We start from the raw sequence: 22415 nt of genomic DNA on the forward strand, positions 1-22415 counted from the left end.
GCCAAACATTAAAGAGATTTGCATGTAAAATAATACTATTCTCATGTATTTTCTTGGTGTGGAAAATATACTTTTCTCTTAAAAAGGTTATTTATATAAACATGTAATGGGTTTATTACTTTTTTCTTTAGTGAATCAATACATATTTTAAACATTTCTCAGTGTAAATTTCCAATACGGTAAATACGGGAAAATATAACCCTTTATAAACAAAAGCTCTTTAGGGTTCTCCATAACGTGTGTAGCAGTGTAGAGGGGTTCTGAGACTAAAAAATGTGAGAACCCCTGGTCTAAAATGCCTTCCTCTGATCCTGCTGGTCAATCCCAGTGCAGAGAATTAGATGTTACAATGCTGTTCAAGACTCACCTCTCTAAGACTTTCCTTGATCGACCACTCTATTCATTGCCCCTACTCTGCATACCCTCTGCAGCTATGTTGTTCCGGTTTCCCCTGCTGCTTTCAAACCTCTGGTTCATGGCAGGTACTGGAAGAGAGAATAAAGAAACTTGCACACAGTCTCTAGACCGGGGCAGCCCTTCCAGGTGCGTCCTAATTCGGCGGGAACCTCTCTGGGAAGACTCTGACATTTGCGCCCGCGCTGCTCACGTCTGGAGAGGCCTAATGGGTGCGGGGAGTGACCCAGGGAAGCTGCGGGCTCTCGCAGTCTTCTTAGGTTGAAAGCGCGGAGAGGGATCGGGAGGCCTCAGGGAAGACACTGGTCATTCGGCGGAAGAGAGGCAGGTCCGATGACATCTTCGCTCCTCCTGGGTCACCGGGGAAGGCGGGGCCTGACCACGCCCCTTCGCGGCCGCTTCGCCCCGCCCCAAGGCTCCTCGCCCCGCCCTCTGCCGCCAAGCAGGGAGCCCGGCGCGGCCGACTAGGGCTCTTCACGACAGTCCCGGCACTTTCCGGTCGGCCTCGCGGGTGCTGATGTGTCTGGGAGGCGGGACTTAGGGGAGTTTTCCCTCGCTACGCCACCCACTCGCACGCTGTCGCTGTGGCCGACGTACCTCCCCGAGGCCATGGCGGTGTCTGCTCGATCTGCGCGGTCCCCGCCCGACTCAGGTAGGGTCAGAGCCCCGCCTTGTGGCGGATAGAGAGGGGCGCGGGTTTCAGAGGGGTGGGGGCCGGAGGACTTCCCTGTGGGACCTGGGGAAGGGAGCTTCCGATGGCAAGGAGCCATAGAGAGAGATTGCAGTCTTCGGCTTCGGGGTGGTGATGACATTCAGGACGCTTTGCGGCTAGGGGACTGCTGTCTGAGAAAGGTTCTGGGGCACTGGGGGATCCTGGAGGAGGGGCTGCACTGCAGGGATGTTTCGGGTAGTCAGAGATCAGTGGGAGAATCCAGGTAGGCAGAAACCCTGGGCCTGTGATTTCTGTGATTTGGGGAGGAGCCTATTTTAAAGCATCTCCCTTCCCATACGCGCACCCACAACTTTCTCCATTTATCGGTTGCAGATAAAGTACGGAAAGATAAGGCTGGACAGACCTCAAGGCGCCATCAGGGCAGCCGAATGGGGAAGCTCTTGGGTTTTGAGTGGACAGATGTGTCCAGCTGGGGGAAGCTGGTGACCCTGCTGAATAGACCAACGGATCCTGCAAGCCTGGCAGTCTTCCGCTTTCTCTTTGGTAAGTCCAGTTTCTGGGAGGGGCCAGCGTGGTTGGGGGTGGGAAAATGACAATCGTCCCTTGTCCATTTCTTGGATATTTACTTGCTTAGTGGACTTACCTTCCTTTTCCTAAGAGCTGAAGTTACTGATATCCTGGAAGAGGTCGTTGTGACCCAGTTTTGTCTCCGATTAGGGTTTGGAGCCCAGAAATGCTTTGATCTGAGGCTGTAGGAAATATAGAGGTAGAGGAACAGGATCCCATTTTATTTGTGGCATGAAGTTGCCCAGTAAGTATGCTAAGGACTGGAGTTTAGAGAAGTGGCAGGGGTGACAGGGCAGACATTTAGGCTGTGACTCCCTAATCCAGATCTTTCTCATAGGCCACAGCATGTATGTTTGGAATGGGTTACAGATATGCTGAGATATTACTCCCCTTAACCCAGTGCTTCTCAACGGGGAGTGAGTTTGCTCTCCAGGGGACGTTTGGCAATGTCTGTGGACATTTGTATTTGTCCCATCTTGGGGGTGGGAGGGAAGGGGAATAGGTGGTTACTGGCATCTACACAGAAGCCAGGGATGCTGCTGCATGACCTATGAACCACACAATAGCCCTCCCAGGAAATAATTAACCAGGCCAAACTGAATAGTCCTGGGGTTGAGAAATCTTGCCTTAACTGGAGATGCCTTCCTGGCCTGAGTACCCCTTCTGTTACCCCAGTGTGCTGGCCAGATACTGCCCTGCCTGGTGTGCCAGGAAGTAAAAGAGGTTGAGGAGCACCACCCCAGAGCACTTTCTGTAGCCAGTAGGGCAGACCTTTACACATATTACTATCAAAACCTGAACAGGGGCTTCCCTGGTGGCGCAGTGGTTGAGAGTCCGCCTGCGGATGCAGGGGACACGGGTTCGTGCCCCGGTCCGGGAAGATCCCACGTGCCGCGGAGCGGCTGGGCCCGTGAGCCGTGGCACCTGAGCCTGCACGTCCAGAGCCTGTGCTCCGCAACGGGAGAGGCCACAACAGTGAGAGGCCCGCGTACCGCAAAAAAAAAACCCAACAAAAAACAAACCTGAACAGCTTTGATCGCATCTTGTACACTTCTTTCATTTAATCTTCTCTGAAACCCTGCAAAATATTATGAGCCCCCTTTCACAAATGGGGAATTGGCTCAGTGAGGTACAGTGGCTGTCTGAGATCACACACCTGGCATAATGCCTAGCACAGAGTAGGCGCTCCGTGATTATTGTTGAATGAATTCTTTCCGGGGTTAGGAAAGAAGTCTGACCCTGGAGCTGGGTGTGCTCGACTGTATTCCAGCGTGTTCCACGGCTCGCTTTGCTAAGGCCTAACGGCCCCCTCCCCCTCTGCCTTCTCAGGGCTGATGATGGTGCTGGACATTCCGCAGGAGCGGGGGCTCAGCTCCCTGGACCGAAGATACCTGGATGGGCTGGAGGTGTGCCGCTTCCCGTTGCTGGACGCCCTGCAGCCACTGCCACTGGACTGGATGTATCTGGTCTACACCATCATGTTTCTGGGTGAGGGCAACTGTAGGAGAGATGGGAGTGTTGACTGGCCTACCCAAAACCCAGAAATACAAAGCATGCTGGTGAATGACCAAGGTCTTGCGTTTCTTATTTCACTTCCTCCGTGACTTATCATTTCATCCTGCTGACCTGTGTGTCATCTGAGCTGTGACCCCGTAACTCTGTTTAAAATGTTGAAATAACATTTAACTGAAATGTATTTTCACCTGGTTATAAAATGTCTGATGACCTTTCCTAATCCTACCCACAGCCTGTCCCGGGGAGCTGGGCCTGTAGTGCCCCTCTGACCTCTTAATCCTCTCCCCCACAAATCCCAGGGGCACTGGGCATGATGCTGGGCCTGTGCTACCGGATAAGCTGTGTGTTATTCCTGCTGCCCTACTGGTATGTGTTTCTTCTGGACAAGACATCGTGGAACAACCACTCCTATCTGTATGGCTTGTTGGCCTTTCAGCTGACGTTCGTGGATGCAAACCGCTACTGGTATGAGTCTGGGGAGGAGAGGGAGGGGTTGGCGGCGTCAGGATGGTTACCAGAGACAGGGGCCCGGTGAGGTCCTAGAATTTGTCCCAGCAAACGTATTTTCAGCCATGCGTTGCAGAGTGTGGCTACAGGGCGACACTTTGATTTGGATGGATTTGGGAGAGGGAAGGGTCCGTGAGGTTGGGGCTTTTGGGGTGACAAAAAAGCAAAATGGCTCCATTCGCACCCCTTCACGCTTTCCCTATCTCCCCAGGTGCCTTGATCTATCCACTTCCTGTAGTCCTCTTAGAGAGAAGAAGAGAAGACTAAAGCCACACATAGCTGTTTTCAGATACTACAAGGGCGGTCATGTGGAAGAGGGAGCAGACTTTCTGTGTGTGTGAGCCCCGAGGGGCAGAGTTAGAGCCAAGCGTAGAAGTTGCTGTGGGGCAGGCATGTCAGAAGGAGCGGGCCCCCCCCGGGCTGCTGAGCAGTGCGCTGTCCCGGGAGGAGGTAGCCCTCCTCGCCCTCTGGCTCAGGTGACCGTCTCTCAGGGGAGATGGAGAAGGGATTTGGAGACAGGGTGGCAGCGCAGATGACCTTTAAGGATTCTCCCGTTATTAAGTGAAAAGCGAGTGTGAGCTGTCAGTAACATGAGTATAGGGGGAAAAAATCTCAGTATTGGATTTGTTGGTGATTTATCAGTCATTAATTAAACTTCGTTCATCAGCACACACGTGCAGATACCCCTTTAGTAAACCTTTACATTCATTCAGAGTGGCCAGCTGTCATCACAAAGAGGCACTTTTGACAGAATACTCCTGAAAAGTCTCATCTTTATGACTCTTACACAGTTTGAAAAAATATCCATCACTTACTGAAGGCTTTCCACGTGCCAGGCACTATGCTAAACACTTTTAATTTTCCCACATTATAACCCCATGAGGTCCATAGTGCTGTTCCCGTTTTATAGATGAAGAAACTAAGGCTTAGAGAAGTAAAGGACTTGCCTAGGGTCACATAGCATGTAAGAGGCATAAGTGAGACTCCAGGTCTCCTTAACTACAGACTCCCACGCTCTTGACCACAAGTGTAAGCTGCCCCTTTCCTGGCTTCTCTGCTCATTCCGTGTCTTCCTGAAAACCTACTTTGCTTCTGCCTCCCCAGAATACATCTAATCTTAGTAGCTGGTTTTATCAGTTCTTAGCCTAGGTAAGCTGTTAGCAGGTACCCTCTGGCACTAGATCCTAGCATCCAGGTCTATGAAGTGTCAGTTTGTCTTGGAAATTGAAACTTCTTTTTAAATGCACTCTATATATTTTCACACACCTTTAGCTTTTCAAACGTTGCCTCAGATTCGTTCTTTTTCATATTCAGCCATATTCTAGCATTGTCGTCTTGTTCCCAATCTGTTTCTTTAGGAGAAACTAATTTGCTAACTAAACGAATGGTAAACACTGAACTTTCTGTTGTTATAACTCACTAGTAATATTTCTGTTATGACTTAAAATAGTCGTTGTTGCAGTATGCTCGTATAATTCTAAAGGACCTCAGAACAGCCCAGAGGACCAGAGAAGGTGTGGGAGACGTCCTGGGATAGAGAGAGCATTACACTTAGAAAGCATTTCTGCCAGCCTCAAGGTAGAAATGGGACTGGACTAAGAAGCTGTCCTCCATCCTTCTGCCCGTCGCTGCAGGTCCGTGGACGGCCTGCTGAATGCCCGGAAGCGGAACGCCCACGTGCCCCTTTGGAACTATGCTGTGCTGCGTGGCCAGGTACGGGATTTCGGGAGAGGGGGAGGTGTTCTCAACAGCCATTGTCAGCACGGCCGTCCCACTGCCAGACTGCGCTCTGTTCTGCCTCCCTGGCTCTTCTCTTTTTCCCCTTTTGCTGGAAAGCTGGGCTGGCTTCCCCCTTGTTTCCAACCCCCTGATCTCGGGGGTCTCTCACCTTGTTGTAGAAGGAGTCGAGCTTTGTTCCCGCTGGATTAGAATCCTCGTGAGGAAAGAGTAACATTAGGCCTTTCCTTGGTGCCTGGTACTGTGCCTGGCATCTGTAGGGTGTCGGATGAGTGAATATATGAGACGAGTGAATAGAAGAACGGATCTAGTCTCCCTTGGGCCCTGAACTGGCATCAGAACTGATTGGTGACTGTCTGTAGGGGACAGGGTTCTGACTTTGTCTGATCATTCGTTCTGTGTCTGCAGATCTTCATCGTGTACTTCATTGCGGGCGTGAAAAAGCTGGACGCAGACTGGGTGGAAGGCTACTCCATGGACTACCTGTCCCGGCACTGGCTCTTCAGTCCCTTCAAGTGAGCGGCAGGGCAGAGGCCTCATGTGGCCCAGGTGCCGGGGCGGGGCGGGGCTTGCCTCCCTCAGGTCTGCGGTCACAGCTGCTCTTCCCACTTTGCCCGAATTTGCACGTGTTTCCCTGTGTCCCCTCATCTCCCTGTTCAGCGGAAGGCAGAGTTGATGGTATCAGAAGATCTAGGCCTTGCTGCCCCTGGGAGACTACAGTGTGGGCGGAAGCAAAGGGAAAAGCAGGAAAGGAAAGGAAAGCGCCAGTGCCGGGTGGCTTGGTGAGTGAGGTGGTGGCCGGGGTGGTGCCTCTGCCGTCGGGCGACCGCCCCAGCCTCTCGCCGGGACTCCTCGGCCGGCGTGCGGAGCAGATGGACGGTCGGCGCCCCTTACCCCGCCAACTCCGTTGTTGGCAGCTCCTTCCAAACAGAGCTGCTCCTCTCTGGTCTCACTCTTCGTCCCGCTTCTTCTTTCCTCTTGTTTTACTTGGTTCTTTTCCCTCTTTGCTGTCATCTCCCAGTTCCTAAAGTTTGACACCATGATGGCGTTAGCCAAGCGTTCCCCTATTAAAGATTCTTCTCACGTATAACCTCCACGGAGAACCTGCCCGCCACAGCACACACTGCCCAATCAAACTGTGCCCTCGGAGATGCACTCTTGCTTATTACGTAGGGCATGTTGAGAAAAGATGGCCGCCTAACGTATGTGGAGGTGAAGAGGGGCTGGAGAACCCTACCAGAGGATGTCTTTGTGCGGCGTTCCTCCACCCACCCGCGGGGGTGGATCCTGCAGCGAGGACAGGGTAGCAGAGGTACGCCTGCTGTGAGCGCGCCGTGAGGGCCGGTGCCTGACCTGCGACCCTGGTGTCCGCAGATGCGTGCTGTCGGAGGAGATGACTAGTCTGCTGGTGGTGCACTGGTGCGGACTGCTGCTCGACCTCTCTGCCGGCTTCCTGCTCTTTTTCGATGCCTCAAGATCCGTTGGCCTCCTCTTCGTGTCCTACTTCCACTGCATGAATTCCCAGCTCTTCAACATTGGTCAGTTCCCGTGGTCTGGTGGGAAATAGGAACCCACAGGTGTGCAGGGGAGGGACGAGCCAGCGGCATGTGGTAGCAGTGGGAGGTGGTGACAGGGACGGGCGCCGAGCCGAGCCGGATGCGGTCTCTGTGAGATGGAAACAAACAGGGAGGCGGCTGGCGGCTTCCGGGCTCAGCAGGTACGTCGTGTAGTAAGTTTCTCCGGGGAGAAGTCGACGGGAGGTGAGAACTTCTTTCCTCACCAGCGGAGTACCTGGGAAAGGCTGCCCAGGGGAAGGGGGTTGAGGCGATTACCCACGTTGGCCTCCGGCCAACCTCGCGACGTGCTGGTTTTCTCGCTGCTTCTCTAGGTATGTTCCCCTACGTCATGCTGGCCAGCAGCCCTCTCTTCTGCTCTCCCGAGTGGCCGCGGAAGCTGGTGGCTCGCTGCCCGAAAAGGCTGCAAGACCTGCTGCCCCTCGGGACTGCCCCCCAGCCCAGTGCTTCCTGCGCGTACAAGAGGAGCCGGGCCAGAGGTGGTCAGAAGCCAGGGCTGCGCCACCGGCTGGGCGCCGCCTTCACCCTACTCTACCTCCTGGAGCAGCTCTTCCTGCCCTATTCCCACTTCCTCACCCAGGTACGTGTGCGCTGGGGCTTAACCTTGCATAGCGGTGGAGGCGACGGCAGCCGGGACGGAGCGGGGCTGGTCTTGCAGACCTCGCTCGGCGGAGGACGGTGTCAGCGTGAGGACCATCGAGCTGACTGCCGCTGCCCTGCCCCCTCAGGGCTATAACAACTGGACAAACGGGCTGTACGGCTATTCCTGGGACATGATGGTGCACTCCCGCTCCCACCAGCACGTGAAGATCACCTACCGTGATAGCCGCACCGGCGAGCTGGGCTACCTCAACCCTGGGGTGAGATGTCTGATGCTGACGATTTCCTGGCCTTCAGAGCCCCCCCCTTGAGCTTTGGGGTCTGGTGTGGTCGTAAACACAATTATGAAGTAAAACACATTTGGGCCCACTCTGCCCTTTCTCTGGAGCCCCGTGGAGCGCTTCTTTGGTGGGGGTTGAAATAGGGCGAGGTCGTTCACTTCCCTGAACTGAGATGAGATTTAGGAAAGGTGAGTACCACTAGCCCCGCAATGAGAAATTCTTCCAGCGAGTTTTGTGGGGTTTTGTTGTTGTTGCGGTTTCTCTGTCAGAACTGGCAGCAGGCAGGGGTCTCTCTGTGCCGTTGGCATTGCATGACCTGTCCCGAGGCTCCATAACAATGAGGTGGGACTAACGTGGGGGTTTGGGGCAGGTATTCACACAGAGCCGGCGTTGGAAGGATCATGCGGACATGCTGAAGCAATATGCCACTTGCCTGAGCCGCCTGCTTCCCAAGTACAATGTCACTGAGCCCCAGATCTACTTTGATATTTGGGTCTCCATCAATGACCGCTTCCAGCAGAGGTGGGCAAGGGGAGCAGAGAAGGGGGAGAAATGAAGTCTAGCCCTTTCTGCCAAGATGAATAGCCCACGCTCCCCAGTGTTGTCTTGCTTGAAAGGCTGTCCTCTGGTGCATGTCCCTGTTGACCTGGTTGTGGGCATAGCTGATTGCTTCCAGCAGGGGGCACCATCATCCTGAAGAAAAGGTAACACACTTATTCTTTTAGAAGCTGTTATCACAGCTCTTGTCAGGTGGCCACTAACTCCCACTCTTCCCAGTGCTCCAGAATCTCTTTCCCCTCCTCTCTCTGTCCCAAACTGGCAGTAACATGCTGACGTAGGCCATTTCTTCTTTCTGAAAAACCCTCTTTCCTCTATCTGGGAACAGTGATGAAAAGAACAGAACCGGAGATGCCAGTGCATAGGTGGCTGTGGCCTCCTTAGAACATGGTTTTCTTTCCTAAGGATTTTTGACCCTCGTGTGGACATCGTGCAGGCTACCTGGTCCCCCTTCCAGCGTACACCTTGGCTGCAGCCGCTACTGATGGACCTGTCTCCCTGGAGAACCAAATTACAGGAAATCAAGAGCAGCCTGGACAACCACACCGAAGTGGTCTTCATCGCGGATTTCCCTGGTACGGAGGAGAGCAAGGGGGCTGTGCTGTGTCCGTCCTGGCTTCGTCGGCCAAGGATATGGCGTGTGATGGAGTGGGGAGGGGCGTCTCCTGGTGGGAGGAAGGTTTTTGAAACCCGAGCTGGGGGGGGGGCGGTGGTGAAGGTGTGGTTTCTCTGTTCCGGCTGGGGGTGAGTTCACTCCACCATGGGGTGGGTTGGGGAACTCTCGCCCCTGGCAGGGCTGCACCTGGAGAACTTTGTGAGCGAAGACCTGGGGAACACTAGCATCCAGCTGCTGCGGGGGGAGGTGACTGTGGAGCTGGTAGCAGAACAGAAGAACCAGACTCTTCAGGAGGGGGAGAACATGCAGGTATTCTGCTTGAATGAACAGTGGTAGAGGGACCCCCACTTCCCTGGTGGTCCAGTGGTTAAGGCTCCACCTTCCAATGCAGGGGACGTGGGTACGATCCCTGGTTGGGGAACTCAGATCCCACAGGCTGTGGGGCAACTCAGCCCGCCCGCGCCACAACTACTGAGCCCACGCCACAACTAGAGAGCCCACGTGCCGCAGCTACTGAGCCCGTGCACCCTGGAGCCCGTGCGCCACAACTAGAGAGAAGCCTGTGTGCCACAATGAAGGTCCCGCATGCTGCAGCTAAGACCCGATGCAGCCAAATAAATAAATGTTAGAAAAACAAAACAAAAACGACAGAAAAAAACAATGGTAGAAACGTTGAGAGGAGTAGGGTTGATTTATTACAGACTCGAGATACTTTAACATAACACTAACGCGGTGGGAGGTCAAAAAGCAAGGGCCCCGGGGAGGGGGGCGCTGTGAATAGCCTCATTCAGGGTTCTAGAGGTCAGTTCCTCTGGACTCCAAAACACAAGAAAAAAGATGTGTGGGGCCGGGTACAGTGTAGGGAGGCCATAGGCTGGCTAGGGAAAGCTAGAGGGTGAAAGAGATCTGTTTCTTCCCTCTTTTCAGTTGCCTGCTGGTGAGTACCACAAGGTGTATACAGTGTCGTCCAGTCCTTCCTGCTACATGTACATCTATGTCAACACTACAGAGCTTGCACTGGAGCAAGACCTGGCACACCTGCAAGAATTGAAGGAGAAGGTGGAGAATGGAAGTGGTGAGTGTATGAAGATTTGGGCTGAGATAGCGGCTTTACGAGAAGTCAGGGTTGTGAGTGAGGATCTAGCCATTAAAGAATGAACTTGAAGCGTCTAGCCGGGGAAAGGGGAGTTCTAGGAGAGAGAATGCTCTCTCTGTCTCAGTGATTCCTCTGGTTGCCCTCTTTCGGGCAGAAACAGAGCCTCTGCCTCCAGAGCTGCAACCTCTGCTGGAAGGGGAAGTCCAAGGGGGCCCTGAGCCAACGCCGCTGGTTCAGACCTTTCTTAGACGCCAACAAAGGCTCCAGGAGATCGAACGCCGGCGAAATGCCCCTTTCCACGAGCGACTCCTCCGCTTCTTGCTGCGGAAGCTCTATGTCTTTCGCCGCAGGTAAGTTTTACCCACAGCAGTACGTGTCTTTGCCATCAGATGTCTGCAGGCTGAGTAACTTTTCTCTGGTGAGGGTAACAGTGGGGACTGTTCCCAGGAAGGGACAATCCGGTGCTAAATTCCTCCCTTTTGTCCTCTCCATTCTCCTCTCCCTGGTGTCTGATGGCCGCCGTCTTGTTCTGCCTCAGCTTTTCTCCAGCCTCCCTGTGGGTTATTCCTACCCCACTCCGGAGTCCTCTACCAGGCTGTATAAGGAGTGGGGTGCCCTTCCAACTGGGATGTTAGGGTGCTTGCGGGGAGAGTCTCATTTGTGCCTGGGTGAGGGGGTAGGACCAGGTGTCCCCTAAGGGCTTTGGCAGGAATGCCTGTGTGGAAACAGGAGTTTGCATTGCTGGCTTCTTCCCTCTTTTTCAGCTTTCTGATGACTTGTATCTCACTTCGAAATCTGGTATTAGGCCGCCCTTCCCTGGAGCAGCTGGCCCAAGAGGTGACTTTTGCGAACTTGCGACCCTTTGAGCCAGTTGGAGAGCCGAGTTCTTCCAACACAGATTCTTCAAATCCTAATCCTTCTGAGCCAAATGCTGACGCTGTCCACTCAGAGTTCTGAGGGAGGCCAGATGTTGGGTACAGATGTAGGAGCAGCCAGTCACAAGACGCTTACCTATGCAGTGGACATCTGAAAAAATGACTTCAGATTTTTTAAATATTTTTCTTCCTTATCCATAGCTCTGATAAATTCAGAGATGATAGATTAGAGGAACCAAGGGAGTAAAGCAAGGATAAGATTTATCAATCCAAGGTTGAGGGGCTTGGGGAGTTAAAAAACAACGTGAAAATGTCTTTGTAGGATGAAAGGGTAAGGATCAGGTTTAAAGTGACTGGCTCCTTGGTGAAAGAGATTTAATGTTCCATGATGAAAATAATAGCTGGCTGTTCTCAAGTGCTTGCCATGTGCTAGGCACTGTGTGAAGCACTGCGCCAGCATTATTACATTTAGTCCTTAACGGCCATAAGCCCTATTTTATGGTTGGGGAAACTGAGGCTGAGAGGTAATACAATTTGCTCATAAGACATCTACCTAATAAGGGATGGACTGATGGTTTGAACCTCAAGTCTGTTTGACTTAAAAGGTCCTGCACCCTGATGCTTGTAATTTTCAGAATCCTTGACAGTAATTCTGAAATAACGTAGCTTAAAACTTGTCCAATTATAAAGTATGATTAGGATGGTGATCAGGTTTCAAAGGCACAGAGAATAATTTTCTCTTCACTGCAATTTTGGTTCCTTCTTTCTTCCTGTTATTTATACAGCCAGTACGTTCTTCAGTAGCAGTCACGAGCATAGTTAGAAGAGCACAGAGTTAAACTAATAACGAAATTTAGGTGATTAGTAGTGGTATTTATCTACAAATAAGCTTAGTATTTAGCATTATTCTAGCCTTTAATGAGCAGGAGGTGATGTAAAGTAAGATTTAACCAAACGTGGTGAGGGATCAGGGAATGTTTACAGTCACTTTGTAGACTTCGGGTGTAGAAAGTTTGGATGTGATTTAGGAGGATCCTCAATTCTGTGAAAATTCAAAGGCCTGGTCCTGGGCTAGGAAGTTAGAATCCATAGAGTAATTAAAGAGAAAAAGACAAAACAGACTGAAAAACAGGCCCTGCTTGGGAGCTCATGGCCTTCCAGGCAGAGACCCGTCAGCAGACGGGGCAGTCCCAGTAACTTTGATAAAGGATCGCATCTGTTTTCAGGCTCCTCTTCTCTTCCCAGCTCCACCCCACCCAGCCTCAGCGTTCTTTCCTAGGCAGCTGCCTTTTCACTGTACACACTTGGGATGATTATGTCTTCTCCATGGTTTCCAGTGTTGCTGCTGCTTAGGTTTCTTTCCTGTGCCCTAGACCTGTATACCTAGCTAGCTCCTGCTGGATATCCTACAGAGCTTTCAAACTCTGTCATAAACAGAACTTGCATTCATCCCCAACTCAGACTTGCGTCTCCTTTATTAGTGAACGGCAACTGTTTTTTTTTTTTTTTTAACCAAACCATCTGTGAGTCATCAGCCTTGACTCTTCCCTTTTCCTCACATTTCTGAAGATTTCAAGTCCCATTAACTCTACCTCTTACTTCTTGGACCTATTGAATTCATCTCTACCACCTCTGTTCTTTCAGCCTTTATACTGGAATCCAGTTAGGGGTAGACCAGAGCAGGGCTGCCGTGTAGTTGTGCAGGTTGGGCCTGAATAAGGGCACCCAGCTGTGGCCAGGTGGGGCCTGGCAGTAGGTCCCTCTGATTCATACAAGGCGTTTTGTGGGTCAGTGATGGCTGTGCCACAGGGCATCTTGCACCGATGTGGGGGAAACACTGGTTTTCAGTCCTTTTGCAGATCTCAGCGACACGATACACCTTGGCACCATGTCCTTCCCCGCAGCTGCTGCCCACACCCTCTTTTTTACTTGGTTCAAAACAAAACAACTCTTCTTCACTTCAGAAGGAAACTCCTGCAAAAAGTATCTTTCTTAATACAGGCAAGGATGCTGCTTTCCTCCAACCTGTCTCATTTTCCAAATGAAAAGGTTGGGGTGGGATGAAGAAAGGTGCTAGTCTCATACTGGTTAAGAAAAGCTGTTCACTGGTGAAAACCTGGGTTATCCAGGTTTCAGTATTCAGGCCCTGGTAATCAATGTCCTTCTCGCCGGAAGGCTTTGCATCCTACCCGAGCATTTAGGTCTTCTGTCCCTGACCAGTGTCACCCGCCTTCAAACTCTGTAGAAAAGTATGATTTTCAACTTAAACATGAAACAGGACATTTCCTATTAGCACTTCCTGCTTTTGATTCTCAGCTGTAATCACCTCCACCCCTTGCCGTTTCATGCCTTTGCTTCTACTCTCCTCCCTCAGCTGGTTAATCCCCACCTCCACCCCGGGGCTAGGCAGAGGACAAGCCACCTTGAAGGTCACTCTCTTTAGTCTGCAAGCTCCTTGAGAGCAGGGGTCACCCTAGTAAATAAATATTGAACCGAACCTCAAAGCAGTTCTCTCTCGTGTCACTTCACCAGCCTACAGGCATGTACTCATCTTCATCCCCCCATTTGGTCAAGATGGTTAACTTATCTTCAGATAGCAATGCAGTGGCATCTAAAGACTTCTTGAAACTTTTTCTGGAGTTTTTCAATGTCATGCAAAGTTGAACTTCTCAAGTTTCAGAGCAGGTCAGAAGATTTAACCTTGCCTTCCCTCCCAAATGTTTCTGAACTTCTAAGCCTCCAGGCAACCAGGTATAAGCATTCCTTGGGCCTCACGTCTGCAACAGCAGAGCACAGTGAAGTGTTTGAACCACTTGATCTCATACGTGCTGGTATGAACATGTGCCAAGTGGCTGCTAGGCTCAAGGAAGGATGGTCCAAGCTCTGGCTGGTGAACCTTCTACAGTTTTAGATTAAGCGAACTTGTTTAAATTTCATTTCGGCTCATTCATTTTATGAGATATACTGGAAACTAGTCCCTCTCACCACTGTTTAAAAACCCTTTTCAAACTGTAGTATGTACTGAACACGTAACTTGCAGCCTTTAACACCTCTTTATATAAATGGGAAACTTAAGGCATTAAATAAACTTTCTACATTTTCAAAAAGATGAAAATTGGTTTAAATTTTCTAGAGTGAACATGATCACTCCTTCCACATTACACTCACATTAATGGTTTTTATGCCCTTAACCTTAGATAATTTAAAACACTGCTGATGGTATAGAACTGGCTGCTGTAATAAGGAGCTGTGAATTTTGCCCAGTGCACTGGCCAGAAAAGGCAGTGCTGGACCAACTGAGATCAAACCTTGAACTTCCTTAGTGCAAGGGATATGATTTACAAACCGTTTCAATGCCTGCAGTCAGGATTGAAGTGATTTCCCTAAACCATGGGTGGGATTACAATTACTCAGGGTTAAAAAGTATGTTCAATTCATACTCATACCAAAACACTTTAAAAGAATAATGGACACAGGTTAAGGTAGAACCTAGCATTTTATTTAGATCTTCATTAAACTGTTGGAATTGAGAACCAGACATACGTAATAAACCTCCAAAAATAGATGCTGAAAGGCACTTTCTGCTTAGGGCAAGCAGTCATGGAATAAGCATGTAAACAAGCTGGCTTCTCTGTACCACACCAGCCAAGTCAGCTTTCTCCATGGCCAGCTGCACCAGCTCTGCCCTCCCTTCTGTTAACACCAGCCAGAACCCCTGTAGGTCTAACCCAAGGTTTTTCTGTAGGACACCTTGGCCTACCTGGGAATGCTGGGAACATGTTAAAGGAATCATGGTGTTGAAGAAAAAAAAAAAAAAAAAAAAAAAAAAATTTAAAAGCTGCCATCTGAGGTGATGGCTTCTCTGTACTTACGCCATACCCCAGAATACAATAAATAAGCAATCAGAAAATGTTCAAGTATGAAGGGATTTCCTCCTCCCCGCCAAAAGCACTGCTCTCTGAAGGAAGCTGGTTTCTCTGTAGCTACACCAGCTGTTCACAGAAAGCTCATTGGACCTGGTTTTGAAAACAAAACAAAGTTAAAACCCTGGGAGGACTTATTGTGCAGTGTGGAGTGCTCAGTCTTTCTTATAAAGAAAACAAAAAGTTATCTGGTACCAAAGTGTGCAACCTACAGACCCTCAGGTACAGCCCTGTGACTTCTTTGTATGACATCACAAGGGTGCCAAGTGCCTGTTTTTCTAGAGCTAGGAGTTGGTGGTTTGGCTAGTGCTGAAACCATGCATAGGATTGATTTACTAAATAAAAACCTTATTACGTACGTCCTCCAAAAGACAGCTGAAAAGTGGAGAGATTTTGATTTGGTGCTGTTTAAGAGATGGCAATTAAGAGCATAAGCACCAGGGAGATGGTTTAATGGTAACTGCCTTTTTTTTTTTTCCCTTTCTCATGTCAGGCTAGAGCTCCAACTGGAACTTGCGTTACATGCAAGAATGATTGGATAGAGAACACTCCCTGACAAAAGAGCTACATAATTAGAAATGGATCAAGTTAAAGGGGGGGATATAAGGGAAGGCTTCACATTCATAATAGAGCTCAAGACATTACAAATTCATGCTGACAGGGCTGTGGCATTGCCAGACAGAGGCGATAATGGAACTACAAGTACTTTACGTGCACATTACAAGGACATTTTCAGCATTTGGTGGGAAAGTCAATGCAATTAGGATTTTAGAAGGTTGGGTGATAGGGCACAAAGGTTCAATTTCAAAGCATTGTTTACTACAGTGCTGTTGGTTTGTTTCTAGGCAGTTACATGGATCACCTATGCTCACTAAATTCATTATATTGGTGAACAAAACACCTAGGGACAAAATAGCAAGCCCGACTTACAGTCCCCCCCACAAGCTAAAATTCATGTCATTGACTAGAGTGACTGCAACGGATCAGGAGCTGAGAGAGGACAGGAGAATTTAGGAAGAAGGCCCTTTCCCTCAGAGCTCGAAGGCTTCTCTGTAGCCTACGCCAACAAGTCTGGGGAAAAAAGGCTAACACTTTCAGTATTTAAGCTTTTTGGGCACTTCCCATGGGAAGCTGTCCCTACCAAAGTGGCCATAGGCTGCAGTCCTCTGATAAATTGGCTTCTTCAGATCCAGATCCCTGGAATATACAAGTCCGTAACTTAATATGTAGCATTCAATTCAAATAAAGCAAAACAATCAGCAAGACTCATTTTCAAGACTTCTGGCAAATGAGTTCAGTTCTCTGGGGTATGCTAGGAAAGAAGTTTGTGGCAAAAGTGTTTGTTACTTCCCTGGTGTCCAAACTCCTTGCACAGTCCTTATTAGTAACTATAGTTCTTGTTTTTCCGTCCCTGGCTCAACAAATATGAAAACTTGTCATTATTCTGAGACATTTCAAGTGTCAAAAGCTCATCTAAAATCACGGAATACTTACCAAGGTCCCAGGCCCACACCCTACCATGGTTATTTTCTTTGTAACAGCCATGCCCATTCATCTGTACTAAAATTTCTTTTAAGTAAACACCCCTTAGGTAACAGGAGCACAAAGCCTACATCAAATGTGGAGGACTTTCTAGGGTGGTTAGTCTAAGCCATGCAGCACTGTAATTAGTTTTCCTAATAATTTAAGCCTTTACTGACGGCGATGTAAAGATGACATCAACACATTCTAGGAATTACCATATTTCCCCACTCCAGTCTTCCTTCACGCCTTCACTTTCTCAGATTTGAATGTATCAAGGATATATACATACACACCCACACCCTCAATGTTTTTTCACTAGCAATAGTCTTTACCATCTTTACCTGACAATGACCCCAGGGCGGAGGTCAAAATTCTTCTTCACAATCTCTAATAGCTCTCTCTCACTCTTCTGAGAGGTGCCATAATGGAAAATGGAGATAGACAATGGATGAGATACTCCAATAGCATAAGAGACCTAAAAGAATTTAAATGTCGTAAGAGTCAGTGATCAAAAGACCCACATACTTGTGTAATACACTGGTATCAAAAAAAGACAAGTAGATAACTACTAAATGCCCTCCCGCTTACATGCCTTTAGTCAACCCAGTTATATAGAAGTATATACCTGAACAAGAACCCTTCTGCACAGACCTCCTTTAACAAGGGATTTTGCCACCCAACGAGCAGCATAAGCAGCTGAACGGTCCACCTTGGTATAATCCTTTCCTGAAAAGGCACCTCCTCCATGAGCTCCCCAACCACCATAAGTGTCCACAATGATTTTCCGGCCAGTCAAACCAGCATCACCCTGAAATTATAGGATTTAAGTTACTTTATGCCTAATCCTTTCCAGTGGTTCTAGTTCAGGCTTGTTAAATGGTTATTCAATATCACTTGGCAAATATCCTCGGAAGAGGCACACGTAGGCTTCAAAAACCCTAGGGAAAAGGTGGAAGTAGCCAAGTTTTAGCAAGTAACAGAAGATCCAAAAAAGCAACTGAATTGACGTTGTAAGACCTTACCTGAGGCCCACCAATAACAAATCTGCCACTTGGCTGTAGATGATAAATTGTATCCTCATCAAGATACTTTGCAGGTACAACGGCTTTGATGACTTTCTCCTTTAGGGCATCCCTCATCTCATCTAGACAAACTTCTTCATCATGCTGAACAGATATAACAATTGTGTGGACTCTGATGGGAAGCACAGCACCTCGGTCCTGCATATACTGCACAGTCACCTTGAAAGCGAAACAGATCATCAGAACACCAGTCTATTAAACAATAGCTTTGTTCCTGATTCTCTACCCTACATTACAATACAGAGAACAAACCATATTCTTCTCTTAGCTTTAATCAAAACACCTTACTGAAGTCCTGTGCCAATGTAATGTGTGTAGTTTTGACACTCGTCACTTACTTGAGTTTTAGAGTCTGGGCGTAACCAAGGCAAAGTGCCATTCCGGCGTAGTTCAGCCAGTTTGGCATTGAGCTTGTGTGCTAAGACAATGGTTAAAGGCATACATTCCTCGGTTTCATCAGTGGCATAACCAAACATCAAACCCTAAAAAAGGAAAAGTTACCAATGCAATCAATCCAAGCTTTAGAATTTAATGTTAGAAGAGATGCAAATAGATGTCTACCAAGATACCTGGTCTCCTGCACCAATGTCTTCCTCATTCCGATCAAGATGAACACCTTGAGCTATATCTGGTGACTGCTGCTCCAAGGCCACTAGCACGTTACAAGTCTTGTAGTCAAACCCTATAGACAAAACGATGTTTTCCTGGTTTGTTTTTAAAGGTCCATAGCAATACTTTGTATTTACGACAAAGTAAATTTGTCATTTTAAAATTACCTGGAATTCTAAATGCTGCTAGAGAAATCAAATATACCTATAACTTAGTACTTTTAAAGAATAGGGCTGGAACAAAAACACTAAAAATATACAAGTAGAATTAAATATTCCCAGGAACACTCTAGAAGATATAGCTAAAGAGGACTGAAAAAAAAAAACCTGGAAAAATGAGGTTAGAAAGCCCAGTCATTAAAACACACCTTTGGAAGAATCATCATATCCAATGTGTTTAATGGTTTCACGAACCACTTTCTGGTAGTCAACAGCAGCTCTGGACGTAATTTCCCCAGCAAGAAGGATCATTCCAGTTTTAGCAACAGTTTCTAGTAAAAGAGAGGTTCACAGTCAAACATCACTTTTATGAAGTAATTTTCATGCTATCTTTTCATCAGGTGATAAAGCAGTGTTCTGAACCTACCACAAGCCACTTTGGCATCAGGGTCCTGCTGAAGGTGGGCATCAAGAACAGCATCACTAATCTGGTCACAAATCTTATCTGGGGAAGAAAAAAATTCCTGGCTTAATTTCTTTCTTTTTTTTTTTTGCGGTAGGCGGGCCTCTCACTGTTGTGGCCTCTCCCATTGCGGAGCACAGGCTCCGGACGCGCAGGCTCAGCGGCCACGGCTCACGGGCCCAGCCGCTCCGCGGCACGTGGGATCCTCCCAGACCGGGGCACGAACCCGTGTCCCCTGCATCGGCAGGCGGACTCTCACCCACTGCGCCACCAGGGAAGCCCCGGCTTAATTTCTTTAATTCACTGATAATGTCAGGTATGTCATGCCTCCTTCCCCTGTAACTACAGCTGGGAAGATCTTTGTGTTTTCTTTTAAAAAAACGGTGGCAGGAATTCCCTGGCAGTCCAGTGGTTAGGACTTCGTGCTTCCACTGCAGGGGGCATGGGTTCAATCCTTGGTCAGGGAAGTAAGATCTTGAAGGGCGCTTGGCAGGGCACCCTCCCCCCAGCAAAATCGTGGCAAAACCTATATAGCATAAAATTTACCAATTTAACCATTTTCAAGTGTACATTTTCAGCGACATTCCAAGTATGGAGACCTTAACTGCCACACTGCTTTCGCAGAAACCATTTCCCTGAAGAATAAATGCTGGATATAGTGCTACATGTTTCCTAACTTGACACCTTGGTCTTCATATAGCTGTACCACAGATCACCAATTTAGATAAGCCAGCGAACACCCAGCACACGTTTAATACTTTTAAGCTCATTGCAGTATATGCACTTTACACCTTTACAAGGACTTCAGTCCCATCTTTAAAGTATTTCAGACATTTTGCCAGGTTCCCAGGCAAAAACAATTCCTATTGTTAAACAGGATAGCCACATAATGGAGATTGATTAAATGGAAGTAAGTAGAAACTGTTTTTATCTTCCATCCAAAAGCAAAGCAAGGAACATTTACCTTCACAGCATTAATTTTCAAAGACAATGGTACTTAGGTTTTATCCCCCGAATTTAAATTTTTCATTATAAATCTAACCAACCAGAAAGGTGAACCGTTTATCAATTTCTCCCTGATTCTACGGCACGCCAGTCAGGGCAGGGAGAAATAATGTCAGAGTTAAATGATGAAAGCAACGACACTTCATGAACAAAGGGAATAAAACGGCACCATTTGATTTTGTGTTAAGGGTAGTCCAGGAACACGAGCCGAACAGACTGGAAAATCCCCAAATGTATTCTGAATCCTTGCTATCTTCCCCTCACTGTACTGCCCTCTATGAAAAATCAGGAGAACAGAAAAAAAAAACCCGAATATCACTTTCCTAAATTTTCTATAACCATCCAAAAAAAAAACGTAAGCAAAATGTGTGCCGCCGTCCAGTCAGAGGCCCAGGACAATCTAAACATTTACAAATGCCTGCGGCTTTAAGTTAATAAAAGGCGGTTCAAATACACAGTGCAGTTCTCAGCGCTGGGGGAAAACAAACAAAACCACCCACACCACACCTGACCTTCACTCATCAGGATCTCGGGGTTTGTCCTCTCCTCTACCACTAGGTTGCTCGTGGGATTTCATCATAGGCACAGTAAGCTCGCGAGAGGGAAATGGAGCCTTAGGCCAACAGACGAGACATCTGGCACTGTGGTCATCCCAAGAAAGGGCTGGACCCGTCTAGTAGAACAACGATCTTCACTAGGTGAGGTTTTCAGGCTGGGATCCAAAGTTCCTTGAAAGAGCTTCATTCGTTCACGTGTACATTGATCGCCATAATGGCGGACCGGTGGACAAAGCCCGGAGGATGATATACGGAGTAAAAACCTTGCCTAACAGTCAGCCCCAACGCAATGGCGCCATACACTTAATTCATGCTTCCTATCCTTTTCACGCACGATCCAAATAAGGAATGCCTCCTCCGACAAGCACTATATTTAGTTGGAGGCTGTCACCTTGACGCGAGGCCATATACCGGCTAAGGGCATTTCGTATTCTTCAGTGTAGCCAGAGGATTAACGGGAAGCGCGAAGGCCCGGTGGCCCGGGCCACGCTCTGCAAACCAGCCGGCTCCCTCGCCCAGAAGCCACATGCGGCAAACACGTGGTTGAGGCTGCAATGCGGGGCGCGCGCTCTCGCGGGCCGGACGCGAGCACGCGAGGCGGGCCGCCCACTCGAGGTGGCTCGAGCCGCAGGGCGGGGAGAAGGAAATAGTGCCCTCCCCGGCTAGAACACGAGCGGCCACGGCCCCCGCCCTTCTCGTTTTCTGGAATCTTCCGCATGCCGGGGCGCGCGGCCGGATGGGAGGGGAGGAGAGAGGAAGGGGGGGCGGCGGCCACGCGCTCGGCAGCGGCGGCGCCACGAGGAAGGCGCGCGGCCGCCGCTCTCTCCTCCAGCAGCCGGGAGAGGGCCACCGGCTTGGGCACCGCGGCCGGCGGATCCTGCCGGCCAGTCCTGACCCCACGCCCCGCCCCTCGCTTCGCTCCAGGCCCCGTCACCTCACCTGGGTGGCCTTCCCCCACGGACTCGGAGGTGAAGAGGAACGTGCCCTCCTCGATGAATGCGTCGTGGAAGCCGTTGAGCTGCCCGTTCATGGTGGTGGCGGTGAGTGAAAGTGGCGCTGAGCAGAAAAAGCGGCGAGCCGACAAGTGCAAAACGCGCGAGCAAAAGACCGCGTTCTTAGCAGCTCGAGCGGGCGGCGCGGAGCAAACGAGGCGGCGGGCAGCGCGGCCTACTATTTATACACGGCGCCCGCGCGCGCCCGGCCCGGGCCCCGCCCCTCGGCGCCGCGCGCCAATGCGCCACTCGCGCGGGGACGGAGGAGGGGAAGGGGCGGGGCACCGAGGGGAGCTCGACCGAACCACTCTGCCAGGCAGGGGGAAGGGAGCGGAGGTAACGCGCCCCTCTCGCGAATATTCGCCATCTTAAGCACTAATAAGGGGTGAGGGGAAAGGCAATATACTGGGTCGTTGTATGCTTCCGTGTTCGACGTGGGAGGAAGAGAGACAAGGGCTTTATGGGCCTGCTCCCCTGTGCTGTGACAATGGCACCTCCCTTCCGACCGTTGGCCGGGCTACCTGGCCGCCAGGTCGCGTCCCCCAGCGGGGGCCGCGGGAATCGTCGGGGGTTTTGTCCTCTGGCCCTCCCCGAGGGTCTTTCCGGCTGCCCGGTCTGGGGATGCCCGGGTGACAGGGAGCCAGTGGCCCACAGCCACGTGAAAGTGGCCATCTTGGCTGGTCAGCGTACGATCCTTCGCACGGCCTTGTGCATCCTCGCCCTGAGCGCAGCCGGCGGCTGGCAGTCCTGCGGGGGGCCGTCTAGTTGCTGGCAATTTCTTGGTTAATGGTTCTGTGTTGAAAATGGCCGAAAAGCGGAATAAAGAGAGTTCTGTCATCGATTTCAACGGTTGCCGTCCCCCTTCCGCCCCCAGCGCTACAGTTTCTGAGCGAGGCTCTTACTCTTTGTGGACCCTACGGTGGTGGAGGCCGCGCTCGGCCCCTTGGCTCCAGCCTTTTCTCCAAGAAAGGAGGCTGCTCACAAGGCTCACCTTGCACTTGCTGACTTTACTATCTTGGAGGAGGAAAAAAGTCGATGTTTAGAGTATGATTTCAGTCTTCTGTTCAAGAGACTGTTGAATATTGGGGT

The 22415-nt window shown here is 49.8% G+C and overlaps 2 protein-coding genes across 3 annotated transcripts; one reads left to right on the forward strand and one right to left on the reverse strand.

The window, feature by feature from the left end:
• The first annotated feature begins 956 nt into the window (after positions 1–956).
• GGCX (gamma-glutamyl carboxylase) lies at positions 957–12521 on the forward strand. The gene is made up of 15 exons (XM_060117016.1): positions 957–1066; positions 1460–1630; positions 2984–3142; positions 3469–3634; positions 5311–5389; positions 5822–5928; positions 6788–6951; positions 7302–7567; positions 7716–7847; positions 8239–8390; positions 8832–9001; positions 9221–9351; positions 9970–10117; positions 10293–10488; positions 10903–12521. The coding sequence occupies exons 1-15, from the start codon at positions 1024–1026 to the stop codon at positions 11093–11095; spliced, it is 2277 nt and encodes a 758-aa protein (XP_059972999.1). The 5' UTR covers positions 957–1023; the 3' UTR covers positions 11096–12521.
• Positions 12522–14490: 1969 nt separating this feature from the next.
• On the reverse strand, positions 14491–21468 carry MAT2A (methionine adenosyltransferase 2A). Of its 2 annotated transcripts, XM_060117247.1 has the most exons (10): positions 21274–21468; positions 18737–18814; positions 18519–18641; positions 18112–18224; positions 17881–18024; positions 17483–17701; positions 17086–17268; positions 16802–16935; positions 16078–16133; positions 14491–15029 (listed from the first exon to the last, which is right to left on the reverse strand). In XM_060117247.1, the coding sequence occupies exons 1-10, from the start codon at positions 21362–21364 to the stop codon at positions 15010–15012; spliced, it is 1161 nt and encodes a 386-aa protein (XP_059973230.1). In that variant the 5' UTR covers positions 21365–21468; the 3' UTR covers positions 14491–15009. The 2 variants fall into 2 exon arrangements, with proteins under 2 accessions (XP_059973230.1, XP_059973229.1); XM_060117246.1 differs by having other exon boundaries at positions 14491–16133.
• Positions 21469–22415: the final 947 nt, after the last annotated feature.

This window comes from Mesoplodon densirostris, chromosome 14 (assembly GCF_025265405.1).
Source record: "Mesoplodon densirostris isolate mMesDen1 chromosome 14, mMesDen1 primary haplotype, whole genome shotgun sequence".
Classification (NCBI taxonomy): domain Eukaryota; kingdom Metazoa; phylum Chordata; class Mammalia; order Artiodactyla; family Ziphiidae; genus Mesoplodon; species Mesoplodon densirostris.

What these genes read in the sequence shown, in the direction of transcription:
- GGCX (XM_060117016.1), top strand. Translation starts at nt 1,024, where the DNA reads ATGGCGGTGTCTGCTCGATCTGCGCGGTCCCCGCCCGACTCAG. An exon ending in TTCCCAGCTCTTCAACATTG is followed by an intron (nt 6,952 to 7,301) that starts GTCAGTTCCCGT and finishes CTGCTTCTCTAG; the next exon opens with GTATGTTCCCCTACGTCATG. An exon ending in CTCTATGTCTTTCGCCGCAG is followed by an intron (nt 10,489 to 10,902) that starts GTAAGTTTTACC and finishes CCTCTTTTTCAG; the next exon opens with CTTTCTGATGACTTGTATCT.
- MAT2A (XM_060117246.1), bottom strand. Translation starts at nt 21,364, where the DNA reads ATGAACGGGCAGCTCAACGGCTTCCACGACGCATTCATCGAGGAGGGC. An exon ending in ACATTGGTGCAGGAGACCAG is followed by an intron (nt 18,025 to 18,111) that starts GTATCTTGGTAG and finishes TTCCTTTTTTAG; the next exon opens with GGTTTGATGTTTGGTTATGC. An exon ending in GCAGAAGGGTTCTTGTTCAG is followed by an intron (nt 16,936 to 17,085) that starts GTATATACTTCT and finishes AAATTCTTTTAG; the next exon opens with GTCTCTTATGCTATTGGAGT.